General features: G+C 35.9%; 1 protein-coding gene across 1 annotated transcript in view; it reads right to left on the bottom strand.

The window, feature by feature from the left end:
• The window catches only part of SCAMP1 (secretory carrier membrane protein 1), a 130,240-nt gene that overhangs the window by 69,256 nt on the left and 46,731 nt on the right, over positions 1 to 14,253 (bottom strand). Inside the window, exons 3-5 of the mRNA XM_047872165.1 lie at positions 7,889 to 7,987; positions 6,752 to 6,860; positions 3,520 to 3,648 (exon numbers count right to left, since the gene is read on the bottom strand). Of these exons, the coding sequence (XP_047728121.1) occupies positions 3,520 to 3,648; positions 6,752 to 6,860; positions 7,889 to 7,987 (337 nt within the window). The remainder of the gene's footprint in view (positions 1 to 3,519; positions 3,649 to 6,751; positions 6,861 to 7,888; positions 7,988 to 14,253) is intronic.

Here is a 14,253-nt window from a genome sequence, read left to right as displayed (position 1 = left end):
AAATTAAATTCCAGGGACACCTGGTTGGCTCGGTCATTTAAGTGTTCCACTCTTGATATCGGCTCAGGTCATGATCTCATGGTTCATGGGATCAAGCTCCACGTCGGGCTCTGCACTGAATGTGAAGCCTAGTTGGGATGCTCTCTCTCCCTCTTTCTGTCTCTCCCTCGCTCACACTCTCTCTCTCAAAATAAATAAAGAAAAAAAAGCCTCCACTCTGCTCTATTACACAGAGAAAACTATTCAAAATTAACTTTATTACCATTAGGATTTCTAACTCAGAAAAGCTACCTTACTTATAAATTTACTCAAGACCTTTTGGTTCAAAATAAAAGCTGTTCTGTCAATGGCTTAAAAGCAGATTTTAAAATACCATGAAACGGAAAATTATTATTTTTAACACTAAAGAGCATCCAACTGCCTAAGAAAAGTTTGAAATATTCACAACACTTTAATTTAAATTTCAATCTTAAGAGAAATAATTTTTAAAGTTTTATCTCCTAATTCACTTAAAGAAAGAAACAATATGGATATGTGTATTTAAAGTTCATAAAAATTCTTCCAAATATAGATCAAATATAATTTAATTTTTGGCAATCTATTAAAATTTTTTTCTGAATGTTTCATAGTAACCAAAAACCATGATAAATAAATCACTTATTTGTATCCCAAAATAAAGTAAAATGTTCAGGCCTACTTACTAAACAATCAGTCCACTTATACAGTGATCACGAAAATATATAGAAAGGCAAGGCAATGTGAAATACATGATTCTATATTCCTAATTTCAATCCCATTCCAATCCACTTGGTAAATTCCAGGTGTACATGTAACATTTAAAGAAGCTTTTCGGGCATTTTCTTTACATGATTTCCAAGTTGAATGACTCTACTTCATACATTATTTCTATACGCTTTATTAAGCACTCAAATCTGCTATTGGTGGACCTAAATTTACAACTATCACTACAATATATATTTTTTTAATTTTTTTAATGTTTATTTTTGAGAGAGAGAGAGAGAGAGAGAGAGAGAGAGAGAAAACGAACGAACAGGGGAGGAGCAGAGAGAGAGGGAGACAGAGAATGTGAAGCAGGCTCCAGGCCCTAACCTGGAGGGTTAGCACAGACCCTGACATGGGGCTCAAACTCATGAATTGGGAGTTCACGACCTAAGCTGAAGTCAGACACTAAACCAACTGAGCCACCCAGGTGCCCCAACAATACACTTCTTGATAAGCTCTGCCTTACAACATAGACACCTAACATAAACAGCTTTTAAACAGGATAATTATCTTCACTAACTGAACTTTAAAAGGCTTGATGAGGCACCTGGGTGGCTCAGTTGGTTCAGCGTCTGATTCTTGGTTTTGGCTCAGCTCATGATCTCTTGGTTTCATGAGTTCAAGCCCCACATCAGGCTCTGTGCTGATAAGCATAGAGCCTGCTTGGGATTCTGTCTCCCTCTCTATCTGCCCTCCCCGGCTCACACCATCTTTGTCTCTCTCAAAAATAAATAAATTAAAAAAAAAAATGAAGGACTTGTTTTCCTTTTTTTTTTAATTCAAGAATATACTCAAAAAGGTTAAGATTCATTTCATGTGATCATTCTAATTGCTTCAATACCTTTATAGAGTAAAATTATTTGTTTCAAGAAAAGAACCTTTCAAAGTATATCTTCATCTTATTTGGGTTTAAAATGTGAATTACGTCTTCATTTTGGTACTTTGTAGGTGGCATAACATTGAATTCTATATTCTGGACTCTAGAATCAAGCTATCCAACTGCCACCCTAATTTCTGTATAATCTTGAACAAGTTACTCAAATTCTCCAAGCTTTGGTTTCCTTACCCATAAAACTAGATAATACAGTACCTATTTCACAGTATAGTTAGGAGTTAATAACATCATGTATACAAAGTGATTTGCAGTGTTCCTGGCACAAATAAATCCTCAATAAATGTTCTCTTTCATTATAATTACTACTACAGTGTGAAAGCACTAGTCAACTCTGAAATCATTAACAGGTTGACACTATTTGAAAATAGCTTATTAAAAGTATCTCCATTCTATGAAATCTAAAAAGATTACTGAGCTGGTACTAGATGTTTCTAGATGCTTCTTCATATAGTGAGTCCTCTTTAAATAAAGTTAAGAGATCTGCCAGCTCAACAGGATTAAGAGATACTGTATTACTTCTAAAAACCTCAGTTTATAAAACAAAACACGCCTAACTCTAAACAACTAGCACTTTAGTTAGCCACTCAGTTAAAATTAATCACCTTTCCCATTCAATCTCTATTTACCAAATTCCTTGCAGAATATTCTTCCAACCCCCCCCTTCTAACCCTCTCCCATCCAAACTATGTTTTTCCACTAAGTCATAGAACCTATACCTAAAAATGCTAGGCCAATGTCTGCCCATTAAAAACTAATTATTAAATAAATGCATATATTATATATTGAATAAATAAAATACATGATCTGTTTATACATACACATACAAAACCAAAACCTTTAGTATTAAAAGTATATAACACTATGGACACTGGGGATTTAGCAAAAGATACTACAACAACAACGAAATTTCAAAGAGAAACTAAGAGTTAAGAAGGTAGTATCCGTAAGAAACCGCTACTCACAGTCCAAAGCAACTTCACCTATGTGAAGAATGCTCCTAAAGATTTTGAGGAAAATGGTCTCATTTATTTAGGGGAGGGGGAAAAAAGTTCCCTAATAACATACTAACACATAAATTTCCTCCATCAAGAATGTACACTACAAATTATCCATTAACCCAACAGTTAGGCAGGTGAAAGTTCATGACAGCTATACCTGTCCTACTAACATAGTATTAAATGGGGCTTAGACTAACGTTTGGAATAAAAGTGAAACAGAGTAAGTGGGAATTCTGTGTACACAGAACAAATTGTTAACAGCTTGACATTTTGAGTATTCCATAAGTTGTAGTTATACTCAAAGCAATGCAAGCATCACAGCCTAAAACCTATGTCCTAATGTTCTATTCAGTAAAATATCCTACATTAACTAGGTACTTCCAATAATAAAAGTGCTTATAACCACCTAAAAATGAAAAGTAAACTGTGCTCAAAGCTCTAAGAAAAATTCTAATATTCTAATACTTTAAGGCCCTTTTAAGAATAGTCCTAACACTTCAACAGAATTTTTAAATGGCCTTCATTTGTATAAAAATAGTAGACATAATTTTCTAAAACAACTATTATCTATATAGTATTTTGCACCTATTCCTTTTACCTCAAGAAATACTATATATGTGACAGAGAAGTCCTTTCCTCAAAAGAATGCCAGTTCTCCTTAGCTTAGAATGTCACATAAATTGCAATTTTGAAGTATCTAAGTGTGTTCCACTCTGAAAATTAAGAGCTATAGAAAAAGACCTGTTTATAATAATATCCTTAATATACAAATTCCAAAAAAGGTAGTTTTTGACAATAAAACATGAACTCTGTTGAACAAGTAAATAATTATTGTATACTCACACATCCATAAGTAGTACATAATCTTTACTGTCTTCTGGAATTCTACAGGAATGTCTACAGAAAAATCCTGATAAAAACAAGGTCCCACAGGAAAATTGCCAGGAAGAGGTGGCCAATTATTTTTTCTGCCTGCAAATTAAAAATAAAATTTACATTAGGACAAATATGTGTGACTCTTTAGTTTCATAATAAAGAAAATTATCTGTTCTTTTAATAAATGTTTTACAAATCTAATACTACATCTCTACAATCTTCTATTCATACAACTTTGAAAGCCAAGCTTTGCATTTTTAAAAATTTCCCCAGAGTAGGGGCACCTGGCTGGCTCAGTCAGTAGAGCACCTGACTCTTGATCTAGGGTTGTGGGTTCAAGTCCAGCATTAGGTGTAGAGATCACTTAAAAATAAAATCTTCTTTAAAAAAAAGTTCACAAAGTACCACTTTAGAAAACATTAGATGGTAAAATACTTTTCCAGTGTCATATAGCATTTAGCAGGAACCATTTATGTACAGTTGACACAAGAAACAAAACGAGCACCAAGACATACACTGTGACTCTACCCTAAAAACAGACTTATTTCAAAATCCTAAGAGTCTGGCTCTCATGTGAAGTCCATGCAGTTTTTATTTTTTTTTTTTAATTTTTTTTTAACGTTTTATTTATTTTTGAGACAGGGAGAGACAGAGCATGAACAGGGGAGGGTCAGAGAGAGGGAGACACAGAATCTGAAACAGGCTCCAGGCTCTGAGCTGTCAGCACAGAGCCCGATGCAGGGCTTGAACTCACGGACCGCGAGATCATGACCTGAGCCGAAGTCGGCCGCTTAACCGACTGAGCCACCCAGGCGCCCCAGTCCATGCAGTTTTTAAAGATCTACAATTTCCTCCTCAGCATCTTAAGTCTTTGAATATAATTCCTAGCCTATGTGGAGAAGGAAGACCAGCTTCTGAATCTTTTGAGTTTTCTATTTTTTTTTTTGAGTTTTCTACTATTAACTCCATGAAGAAACACAAGATTCACTACTGCTAAAGAATCAAATCTAGAAATCTCGAAGTCTGAAAAAGTAACATTCAAAACATACATGTAAGAAAACCACGGAACTAGGAGAAAACATGAAACAGTCAAGAAAAGGAAGCTCAGGAATTATATAGCACCTTCAAAAACCTAGAGGAAAAACAAATTCAAGCTATGAGGAGGGAAAATATGTCTATATAAAGAAATGAAATTGAAAATAGGGCTTGGGAAGTGGTGGGAGGAATAAAAAAAAAACAAAATTAAAGCAAGAAGTCAAAACATTAACAACAGAAGGTAAAAATAGCACCTAAAGGCCACTTCTCATTTTAGATATTATATGCCATAATTTGTGAACATTAGATTTTATACACTTTATATAGACTAATAAAATTTTACAGTGGAAAAAAAGAATGACCTATGTCTTATTCTTCCCAACTTGTCTGCACTGTTCCTAATTTTTTTCCAATTTCGTATACATTTCTCATACAAGTCTCATACTAGTTGAGAGCAGCAGTGAATAGTAATAGAAGAACTAGGATCCAAAAACATAAGTGCCTAGTCACTTACTGGCTAGGGGGTCTTGGGCACCTTAAACTTCTAAAGACTTTCTACATCTATAAAATCTTATGTTTCTTCATAAATTTCAGAGTAGAAATAACAATAGAATATCAATTATACCACCCTTCAGGGAATAACAATGATAATTAAACGAGTTAATAGATGGTAAGTACTTACATGTAAAGCACACTGCCAAGTCTAACTTTTAATTTCCCACTCTTTTTGACTATCTTTACTAAAATAGCTCTCATAGAAATAACTTGTATTAGTCAATACCAAGGACAAAGGACAGATTTTATTACAGGTATTTCAGATACACTGATCTCAAATAAACCTTTAGTTTCTCATTTTACAGATATTATCTCTAATGTTGCCATCAACAAAACGGCCAAGGATGAATGTGTCCTCACAAGGTCCTAGACTTAAAATTTTTTTTTGATATTCCAAGACCACTGTATTTTTAGTTTTTATTTAAATTTGTGAGTTAACATACAGTGTAGTATTAGTTTCAGGTGTACAATTAGGTGGTTTAACACTTCCAAACAACACCCGGTGCTGATCACAAGTGCACTCCTTAATCCCCACCACATACCCAACCCATCCCCTCCTCTACCTCCCCTCTGGTAATCATCAGTTTGTTCTCCACCGTTGAGCCTTGGTTCCTTGGTTTTCCTCTCTTTTTTTACCCCTATGATTACTGATTTTGTTTCTTAAATTCCACATATGAGTGAAAGCTTACACTGTCTTTCCTGACTTAGGGTTACACATTCTAAGATAAGGAAGAGATAGTTCAGTATATTGTTGTTGACCTAGCCCTGTTATTCTATCACTATCCTAGACATAATACCAATGATCTGTCTAGCTCTTCAACCCTTCTTAGTCAGACACTGCTATCTTTCCCTAAGATATTCCCTTGAAGTGGCTTTTGATACTCACAGTCTAGATTTAACAGCAAATGATCAATTCATCACTTACTTCCTTGGCATCATCGAGAACCCCAATGCTTCCCAGAGTCACGGCAGACATTTAAAAAAAAATTTTTTTAACATCTATTTATTTTTGAGAGACAGAGCATGAGCAGGGAGGGGCAGACAGAGAAGGAGACAGAGAATCCGAAGCAGGCTCCAGGCTCTGAGCTGTCAGCACAAAGCCCAACGTGGGGCTCAAACCCACGAATCACGAGATCATGACCTGAGCCAAAGACCAACACTTAACCAACTGAGCCCCACACCAAACATTTTTTAAACACAATTTGACAGATAAGTTATACTTGTGAGGACTGGGGCAGATAATTTGAAACTGGACTGACTAAACAAGAAGTTAAGAGTCAAATTTAGGGCACACTTCCAGGTACTTACAAAACTTCAACAGACTCAACAAGGGCCCAAGTACAGAATCAGGCTCCTGGCTAAAACCCAAAATTATCATATTCACATTCACTTTCTGTGTTATAAGGCTAACAGTGTTTTAATCAAAAGACTATGTAAATCAGCCAATATCAGAAAGCTACAAAGCAACAAGTAGGAAATCTGCTTTCTGATCTTGCTACAACAGGAAAATAGGGCATGGCTTTATCCACAAACCAAAGGACTTAGAGCTAGCACAAGCATTATTTAAAGTGTTTAAGTTATTTTCATTTCAAACTTCTTTGGATACTACCATGTTGACTGAGATTTTGCATTTCTCGTTCTCGACGATCTAATTCTGCTGCTTTTCTTTCTAGTTCTTCTTGGCGCTTAAGAAGTTCAGCTTGGGCCAAGGCATGTTCCTTAAAAAATAGTAATAATAAAAATCAACACATGAATAGGTTTTTAGAGTTGTAACACTGCTATGCTATCTACTATCTCTCCCTCTACAATCTTAGAAAATTTTAAGTTTATTTATTATTTTTTTTAGTAATATCTACACCCAACATTGGGCTTAAAATCACAACCCCAAGATCAAGAGTACAATTGTACAATGCTAGAAACTTAATTCAAATGCTCTTCCAAAATACAGTAATTCGCTCAAGGTTATAGTTTCAGAAAATATTATGGAGATACTTGGCTCATTTTGGGTCTTTTGGTTATGAAAACCATCAGTGAGAATGTGGGTCACATTAGGACAGGACAAAATTCTCTCAATAAGATTAGTCAGAGTCCTAAGGTAATTGGGAAAATAAAATTAAGGTGACCTCTGTGCCTAAATGAGAATGAAGAACAAAGGGAACTGGAAAAAAATGGAAAAAATGACAACTGAATTGCCTCTTAAGAATTGCTTAAATGGTACATACAGTTTCCAATGCAAGAATATGTATAACATCTTCTATTTTAAAAGACAATGAGATGAAAGAAGGATATGATTAAGTCTGGTTTGTAACTCCATCTGCTTTTATGTAAAATGAGGTATCCTATTCGTCTCCTTTATTCTCATATTTTTGCCACCTGCTGCTTCCAATCACTGTCCTTTGCTTAGCCATGGTAACTCTCTTCCAACATTATACCTCCAATTATAGTATCATTATACTATACTATACAACATTATACTTCCAATTATAGTATCATCGGTACTATAATAGTACTAGGCATTAAAAAACGAAACCAAAGGCAATAAAACTTTCCCTAAACAAACTGTACACCAAGAAGATCTATGAATTCAGTAACTGGTAATAACAGAATAAAGCAAATGTTACTAGCTCACACATATTGAAAAGAAAGTTAAAATTAAATAAGGCAACATATAAAGAATTCTTTTGCTCTGAAGATGTTACTGATACTTTAATTTCCAATACAAATTTACACTGTAACATGAACTAACCTTTGCAATCTGTGTATAGGCTGGATGTTCCTCTGTTGGTTTCATTATTGCTGGTTGTGTACTAGGTACATTAGGCATTTTCACAGTGCCTGGTGGAGGCTAGGAACGTTAAGAAAAGGACAAATTATGTAAGACAGGTATTCAACTTTAACATCTTTCAAAAGGCCTAACACCAACAAAACTCGAAATGCCAAGAACTCCACTCTTCCTCCTCTAGTGTATGGTAAAGTACTACTTAGGCTCTCCATCTCCCATTTTCTCAAATTCACTCATTCCTCAATTCTTCAACCTGACTGCTACCTTTACCACTAAACCACACTCTCCCCTCCAGAATACCACATGTAAAAACACAAAACAAAACAAAAAAACGTTTAAGTATTTTTTAGTAAAATACAGATAGCACTAAACTGAATAATTTACACCAAGGGTAATTGTTAACTCTTTCAACCAAAGAAAGCTATTTGCCAGGGCCCTAAAAAGTAAATAGGAGAGATTGGCTGGGAAGACTGCAGAGTAAGAGGACCCAAAGTTTGGATCCTCCCACAGATACAACCAGATCACACTATCAGTAGAAACAACCCAGGAAACAACCCAAGGACTGGCAGAACAAACTCCACAACTAAAGGCAGGGAAGAGGCCACATCTAAGAAGGTATAAAGCGGGAAGACACAGCCTGGGAGCAAAAGGGATGGCAGACAGCCACAGTGGAGAAGGAGCCAGTGGCGCAGAGAAGAGCAGAAAACAGACTTTCACACTAGGGAGGCTGCCAACAGGGAGGACAAATCTCCATATTTGCCTTTGAAATTTCATTAGTTCTTAAAACCAACAGGACTTAAAACCTAGAATTTAAAAACTCGGCATGCTGGGCTCTAGGCATTAGGAGACAGAGTCCCTGCCCTAAGAAAGACAGCACGAAAAACAGCCATGCAGATGCAGTGCAGAACCAGCAATTTGAAAAATGCCAGGGGCAGACAAGATACAGTGATTTGCTCATCTCAGAACATGGCCTGGAGAGACAAGGATCACAGGGAGACCCCTCCAGGAACAAAGGAGCTAGCAGGTGCCATTTTCCTCCCCTGTCCCCCAGCATAAACAACAGCCATCTGTGGAAACCAGCACTGTGTAGATTCATGCTACCTAACTTGCTTATGCCAAGCCCCGCCACGTATGCTTCAGCAGATCAGCGCTTCCTAGTCATGCTCCTGAGTGCTGGTGCTACAAGACCCCTCCCCCACAGGCATGGTGCAAACTCTGCCAATAACACATGTTCTAAACCACCTGTTGCGCAGGACCTCATTTCCAGCAGGCAGTGTAACTTCACAACAAGACCACTGCACACCTTGCTACTCATAAGAAGTAAAGACAGCATCAACAAACAATTGGACTGAAGGAAAAAGAAACCAAGATTCAACAGCAGAGCACAAACAAAACACAGAGCAAACAAGCCCTGAAGCACCAGGCCCTGGGAAACAGGGGACACTGTACTACAGGGCACTACAGGACCTCTTTTTCATAAGGTTGTTATCACTAAGAGCAAGAGAAGTAGCTGACTTCCCAACACACAGGAACAGCTACAGAAAGTCAAACAAAATAAGAAGACAGAGAAATATCTCCCAAATGAAAGAACAGGACCAAACCACAGCAAGAGATCAAAGCAAAATGGATCTAAGTACTATGTCTGATAGAGAATTTAAAGTAATGATCATAAAGATACTTACTGGCCTGGAGAAGAGTGGAGATATCAGTGAGACCCTTAACTAGACATAAAAAAGAACCTGAGATCAAGAATACAATAAATGAGGGGCGCCTAGGTAGCTGTCAGTTAAGTGTCAACTTCAGCTCTCACGGTTCATGGGTTCAAGCCCTGTGTCAGGTTCTGTGCTGACAGCTCAGAGCCTGGAGCCTGCTTTGGATTCTGTGTTTCCCTAATTCTCTGCCCTTCCCCCACTTGTGCTCTGTGTCTCTGTCTCCAAAATAAATAAACATTACAAAAAATTAAACAAAAATATAGAACACAATAAATGAAACTAAAAATACACTTGATGGAATAGTAGGCTAGATGAGGCAGACAAATGAATTAATGACCTAGAAGATAGAGTAATAGAAAGTAATCAAGCTGAGCAAAGGAGAGGAAAGAAAATTATGTTAATTGAGTACATTATTAGGGAACTCAGCAACTCCATCAAGCCTAATAACATCCACATTATAGGGATCTCAGAAGAAAAGAGAGGTAAGAGGGAAGAAAATGTATCTGAAGAAATAATAACTGAAAACTTCCCTTATCTGGGGAAGGAAACATATATGCAAATCCAGGAGGCACAGAGATCCACCCCCCCAAAAAAAAAATGAAACCAAAGAGGTCCACACCAAGACACATAGTAATTAAAATGGCAAAAGGTAGGGATAAAGAAAAAAATTTTAAAGCAGCCAGAGAAAAGACAGTTTCATACAAGGGAAACCCCATAGGCTTTAAGCAAATTTTTCAGCAGCAACTCTGCAGGCCAGAAGGAAGTTGCATGATATATTCAAAGTGCTAAAAGGGAAAAATCTGCAGCCAAGAATACTCTATCCAGAAAGGCTACTATTCAGAATCGAAAGAGACACAGAGTTTCTTCAACAAGGGTACCTGGTGGAGGAGTCAGTCAAGCATCTGACTCCTGATCTCAGCTCAGGTCTTGATCTTGGAGTCATGAGTTCAAGCCCTGCATTAGGCTCCATGTTGGGTGTGAAGCCTACTTAAAATAAAAATAGAGTTTCTCAGACAAAAAGACTATTAAACCAGCCCTACAAGAAATTTTAAAGAGGACTCTTTGAGTGGAAAGGAAAGACCCTAAATGAGAATATGAAAAATAAAAAGCACAAAAACAGTAAAAATCTGTAAAATTTCTGTAAAATTTCTGTAAAATTCTGTAAATCTGTAAGATTTCTGTAAAAATCAGTCAAGGGATTCATAAAATAAAAGGATGTAAAATATGACAATATATACCTGAAAGGTGGGAGGGAGAGGAATAAAAAATAGGTTTAAACTTAAGCAGTGATCAACTTAATATAGACTGCTATATGTAGAAAATGTCATATACAACCGCGATGATAATGACAAATCACAATCCAGTAATAAACATGCAAGAATAGAGAGGGGTATCCAACTATATCACTAAAAAAGCCAACAAACCATGAAAGACACCCAAGAGAAGAAAGAATCAAAGAAAATCTATAGTAACAACCAGAAAATAAATTTAAGAATGGCAATAAATACCTATCAATAATTACTTAGAATGTAAATGGACTAAATGCTCTAATCAAAGAGCATGGATAGGGTGACAGAGTGGATATAAAAACAATACCCATCTATATGGTGCTTACAAGAGACTCATTTCAGACCAAAAGCCACCTGCAGAGTAGACAGAGAAACATTTATCATGCAAATGGATGACAAAGAAAGCCAGCGTAGAAATACTTATATCGGACAAGAGACTTTAAAACAAAGACTGCAACAAGAGACAAAAAAGTGCCCTAAGTAATAATGAAGTGGACAATCCAAGAAAATATAATTATAAATATTTATGCACCCAACATGGGAGCATCCAAATACATAAAACAGTTAACAACAAACATGAAGGAACAATTAATAGTAATACAATATGGTAATAGTAGAGGACTTCTACACCCCAAGCGCATCAATGGACAGATCATCAACACAGAAAATCAAAAAGGAAAACAGTGGCTTTGAATGATACACTGGACCGTATGAATTTAACAGACATATTCAGAACACTCCACCTTAAAACAGCAGACTACACATTCTTTTCAAGTGCACATGGAACATTCTCCAGAAGAGATTACATATTAGCCCACCAAAAAAACTCTCAACAAATTAAAAAAAAATGAAAGTCATACCATGCTTCATCTTTTCTGACCACAGCACTATTAAACTACAAATCAGCCCCAAGAAAAAATCTGGAAAGAGCACAAAAACATGGGGCTTAAATAACATGCTATTAAACAATGAACAGGTCAACCAAGAAAGCAAAAAAGAAATAAAAACATACATGGAAACTAAAGAAAATGAAAGCACAAAGGTCTAAAATCTTTGGGATGCAGCAAAAGTGCTTCTAAGGGGAAAGTTTATAGTAATACTGGCGTACCTTAAGAAGCAAAAAGAATCTCAAACAACCTAACTTTACACCTAAGGAGCCAGAAAAAAAAAAAAAAAAACAACTCAACCACAGCAAAAGGAAGGAAATAATAAAGATTAAACAAGAAATAAAGATATAGAAACTTACAAAAGTAATAGAAGGTAGACTCTTTACAAAAAGAGAGAGAACCCAAATAAAATTACTAAGAGGAGAAATATCAACAAACACCACAGAAATACAATCATGACAGACTATTATGAAAACCTACATGCTAACAAATTGGACAACTTAAATGCATAAATTCCTAGAAACATATAACCTACCAAAGCTAAAGCAGCAAGAAATAGAAAATTTGAATAGAACAGGCACCTGGGTGTCTCTGTCAGCTAAGCAACCAACTGGTGATTTCGACTCAGGTCATGATCTCAGAATGAGCCCCATATCGGGCTTGCACTGACAAATGGGGAGCCTACTTGGGATTCTCTCCTGCCTCCTTTCTCTGCCCCTTCCCTCACTTGTACATGCACACACTTTCTCTCTCTCACACACAAAATAACTTTAAAAAAAAAAAAAAGAAAATTTGAACAGACCAATCACCAGCAATGAAATTCAATCAGTAATCAAAAAAATTCCCACAAAACCAAAATCCAGGACCAGGTGATTTCACAGGTGAATTTAAAGAAGTGTTAATACCCATTCTTCTCAAACTATTTGAAAAAATACAAAAGGAAGGAAGACTTTCAAATTCATTCTAGAAGGCCAGTATCCCTGATACCAAAACCAGATAAAGGCACCACTAAAAAGAGAACTTTAAGCCAGTATCTCTGATGAATACAGATGCAAAAATCTTCAACAAAATTTTAGCAAATCAAATCCAACAATTTACTTAAAAAGTTATACACCATGATCAACTGGGATTTATTCTCAGGATGCAAGGGTAGCTCAATATTAAAAAATCAATCTATGTGATACATCGCATCATTAAAAAAAAAGGATAAAAAAGTGATCATCTCAATAGATGCAGAAAAAGCATTTGACAAAGTACAATATACATTCATGATAAAAGCCCTCAACAAGGGAGGTCTAGAAGGAACATACCTCAACATAATAAAGGTCTTATACTAAAAGCCCACAGCTAACATTATACTCAATGGGGAAAAACTGAGAAGTTTTCCCCCAAACATCACAAACAAGACAATGATGTCTACTCTCACCACTTTTATTCAACATAGTATGGGAAGTCCTAGTCACAGCAATCGACAACAAAAAGAAATAAAAGGTATCCAACTGGTAAGGAAAAAGTAAAGCTTTCACTATTTGCAGAAGACATGATACCCTATATAGAAAACCCTAAAGACTCCACCAAAAAACTACTATAACTAACCAATGAATTTAGTCAAGCTGCAGAATACAAATATCAATACACAGAAATCTGTTGCATTTCTATACCATAATAATGAAATAGCAAAAAGAGAAATTAAGAAAACAATCTCACTTACAACACACCAAAAATAATAAGATACTTAGGAATAAACCTAACCAAAGAGGTAAAAACCTGTACTCTAAAAACATTAAAACACTGATGAAAGAAAGTGAAGACAACACAAAGAAATGGAAAGACGTTTCATGCTCATGGACTGGGAAAACAAACATTGTTAAAATGTTTTAACTACCCAAAGCAGTCTACACATTCAATGCAATCCTTAGCAAAATACCAACAGCATTTTTCACAGAACTCAAACAATCCTAAAATTTGTATGGAACTATACAGACCTCAAATAGCCAAAGCCATCTTAAAAATGAAAAACAAAACTGGAGTTAATCACAATCCCAAATTTCAAGTTGCATTACAAAGTGGTAGTAATTAAAACAGTATAGGACTGGCATAAAAACAGATACACAGATCAACAGAATAAAACAGAAAATCCAGAAATAAACCCACAATTATACGGTCAATTACCCTCTAACAAAGGAGGAACGATTATAAAGTCTCTTCAACAAATTGTGTTGGGAAACCTGGACAGCCAAATGCCAAAGAATGAAACTGGACCACTTTCTTTCACCATACACAAAACTAAACTCAAAATGGATTAAATACCTTATGTGAGACCTGAAACCATAAAAATCCTAGAAGAGGGCACAGGTAGTAATCAATCTAATATTGGCTGCAGCAATATTTTTCTAGATAGGTCTCCTGAGGCAAGGCAAATAAAAGCAAAAAATAAATAA

Source organism: Prionailurus viverrinus, chromosome A1, assembly GCF_022837055.1.
Source record: "Prionailurus viverrinus isolate Anna chromosome A1, UM_Priviv_1.0, whole genome shotgun sequence".
Classification (NCBI taxonomy): Eukaryota; Metazoa; Chordata; class Mammalia; order Carnivora; family Felidae; genus Prionailurus; species Prionailurus viverrinus.
Note: the sequence above shows the minus strand (reverse complement) of the source record. Positions and strands in the feature narration are given on the sequence as shown.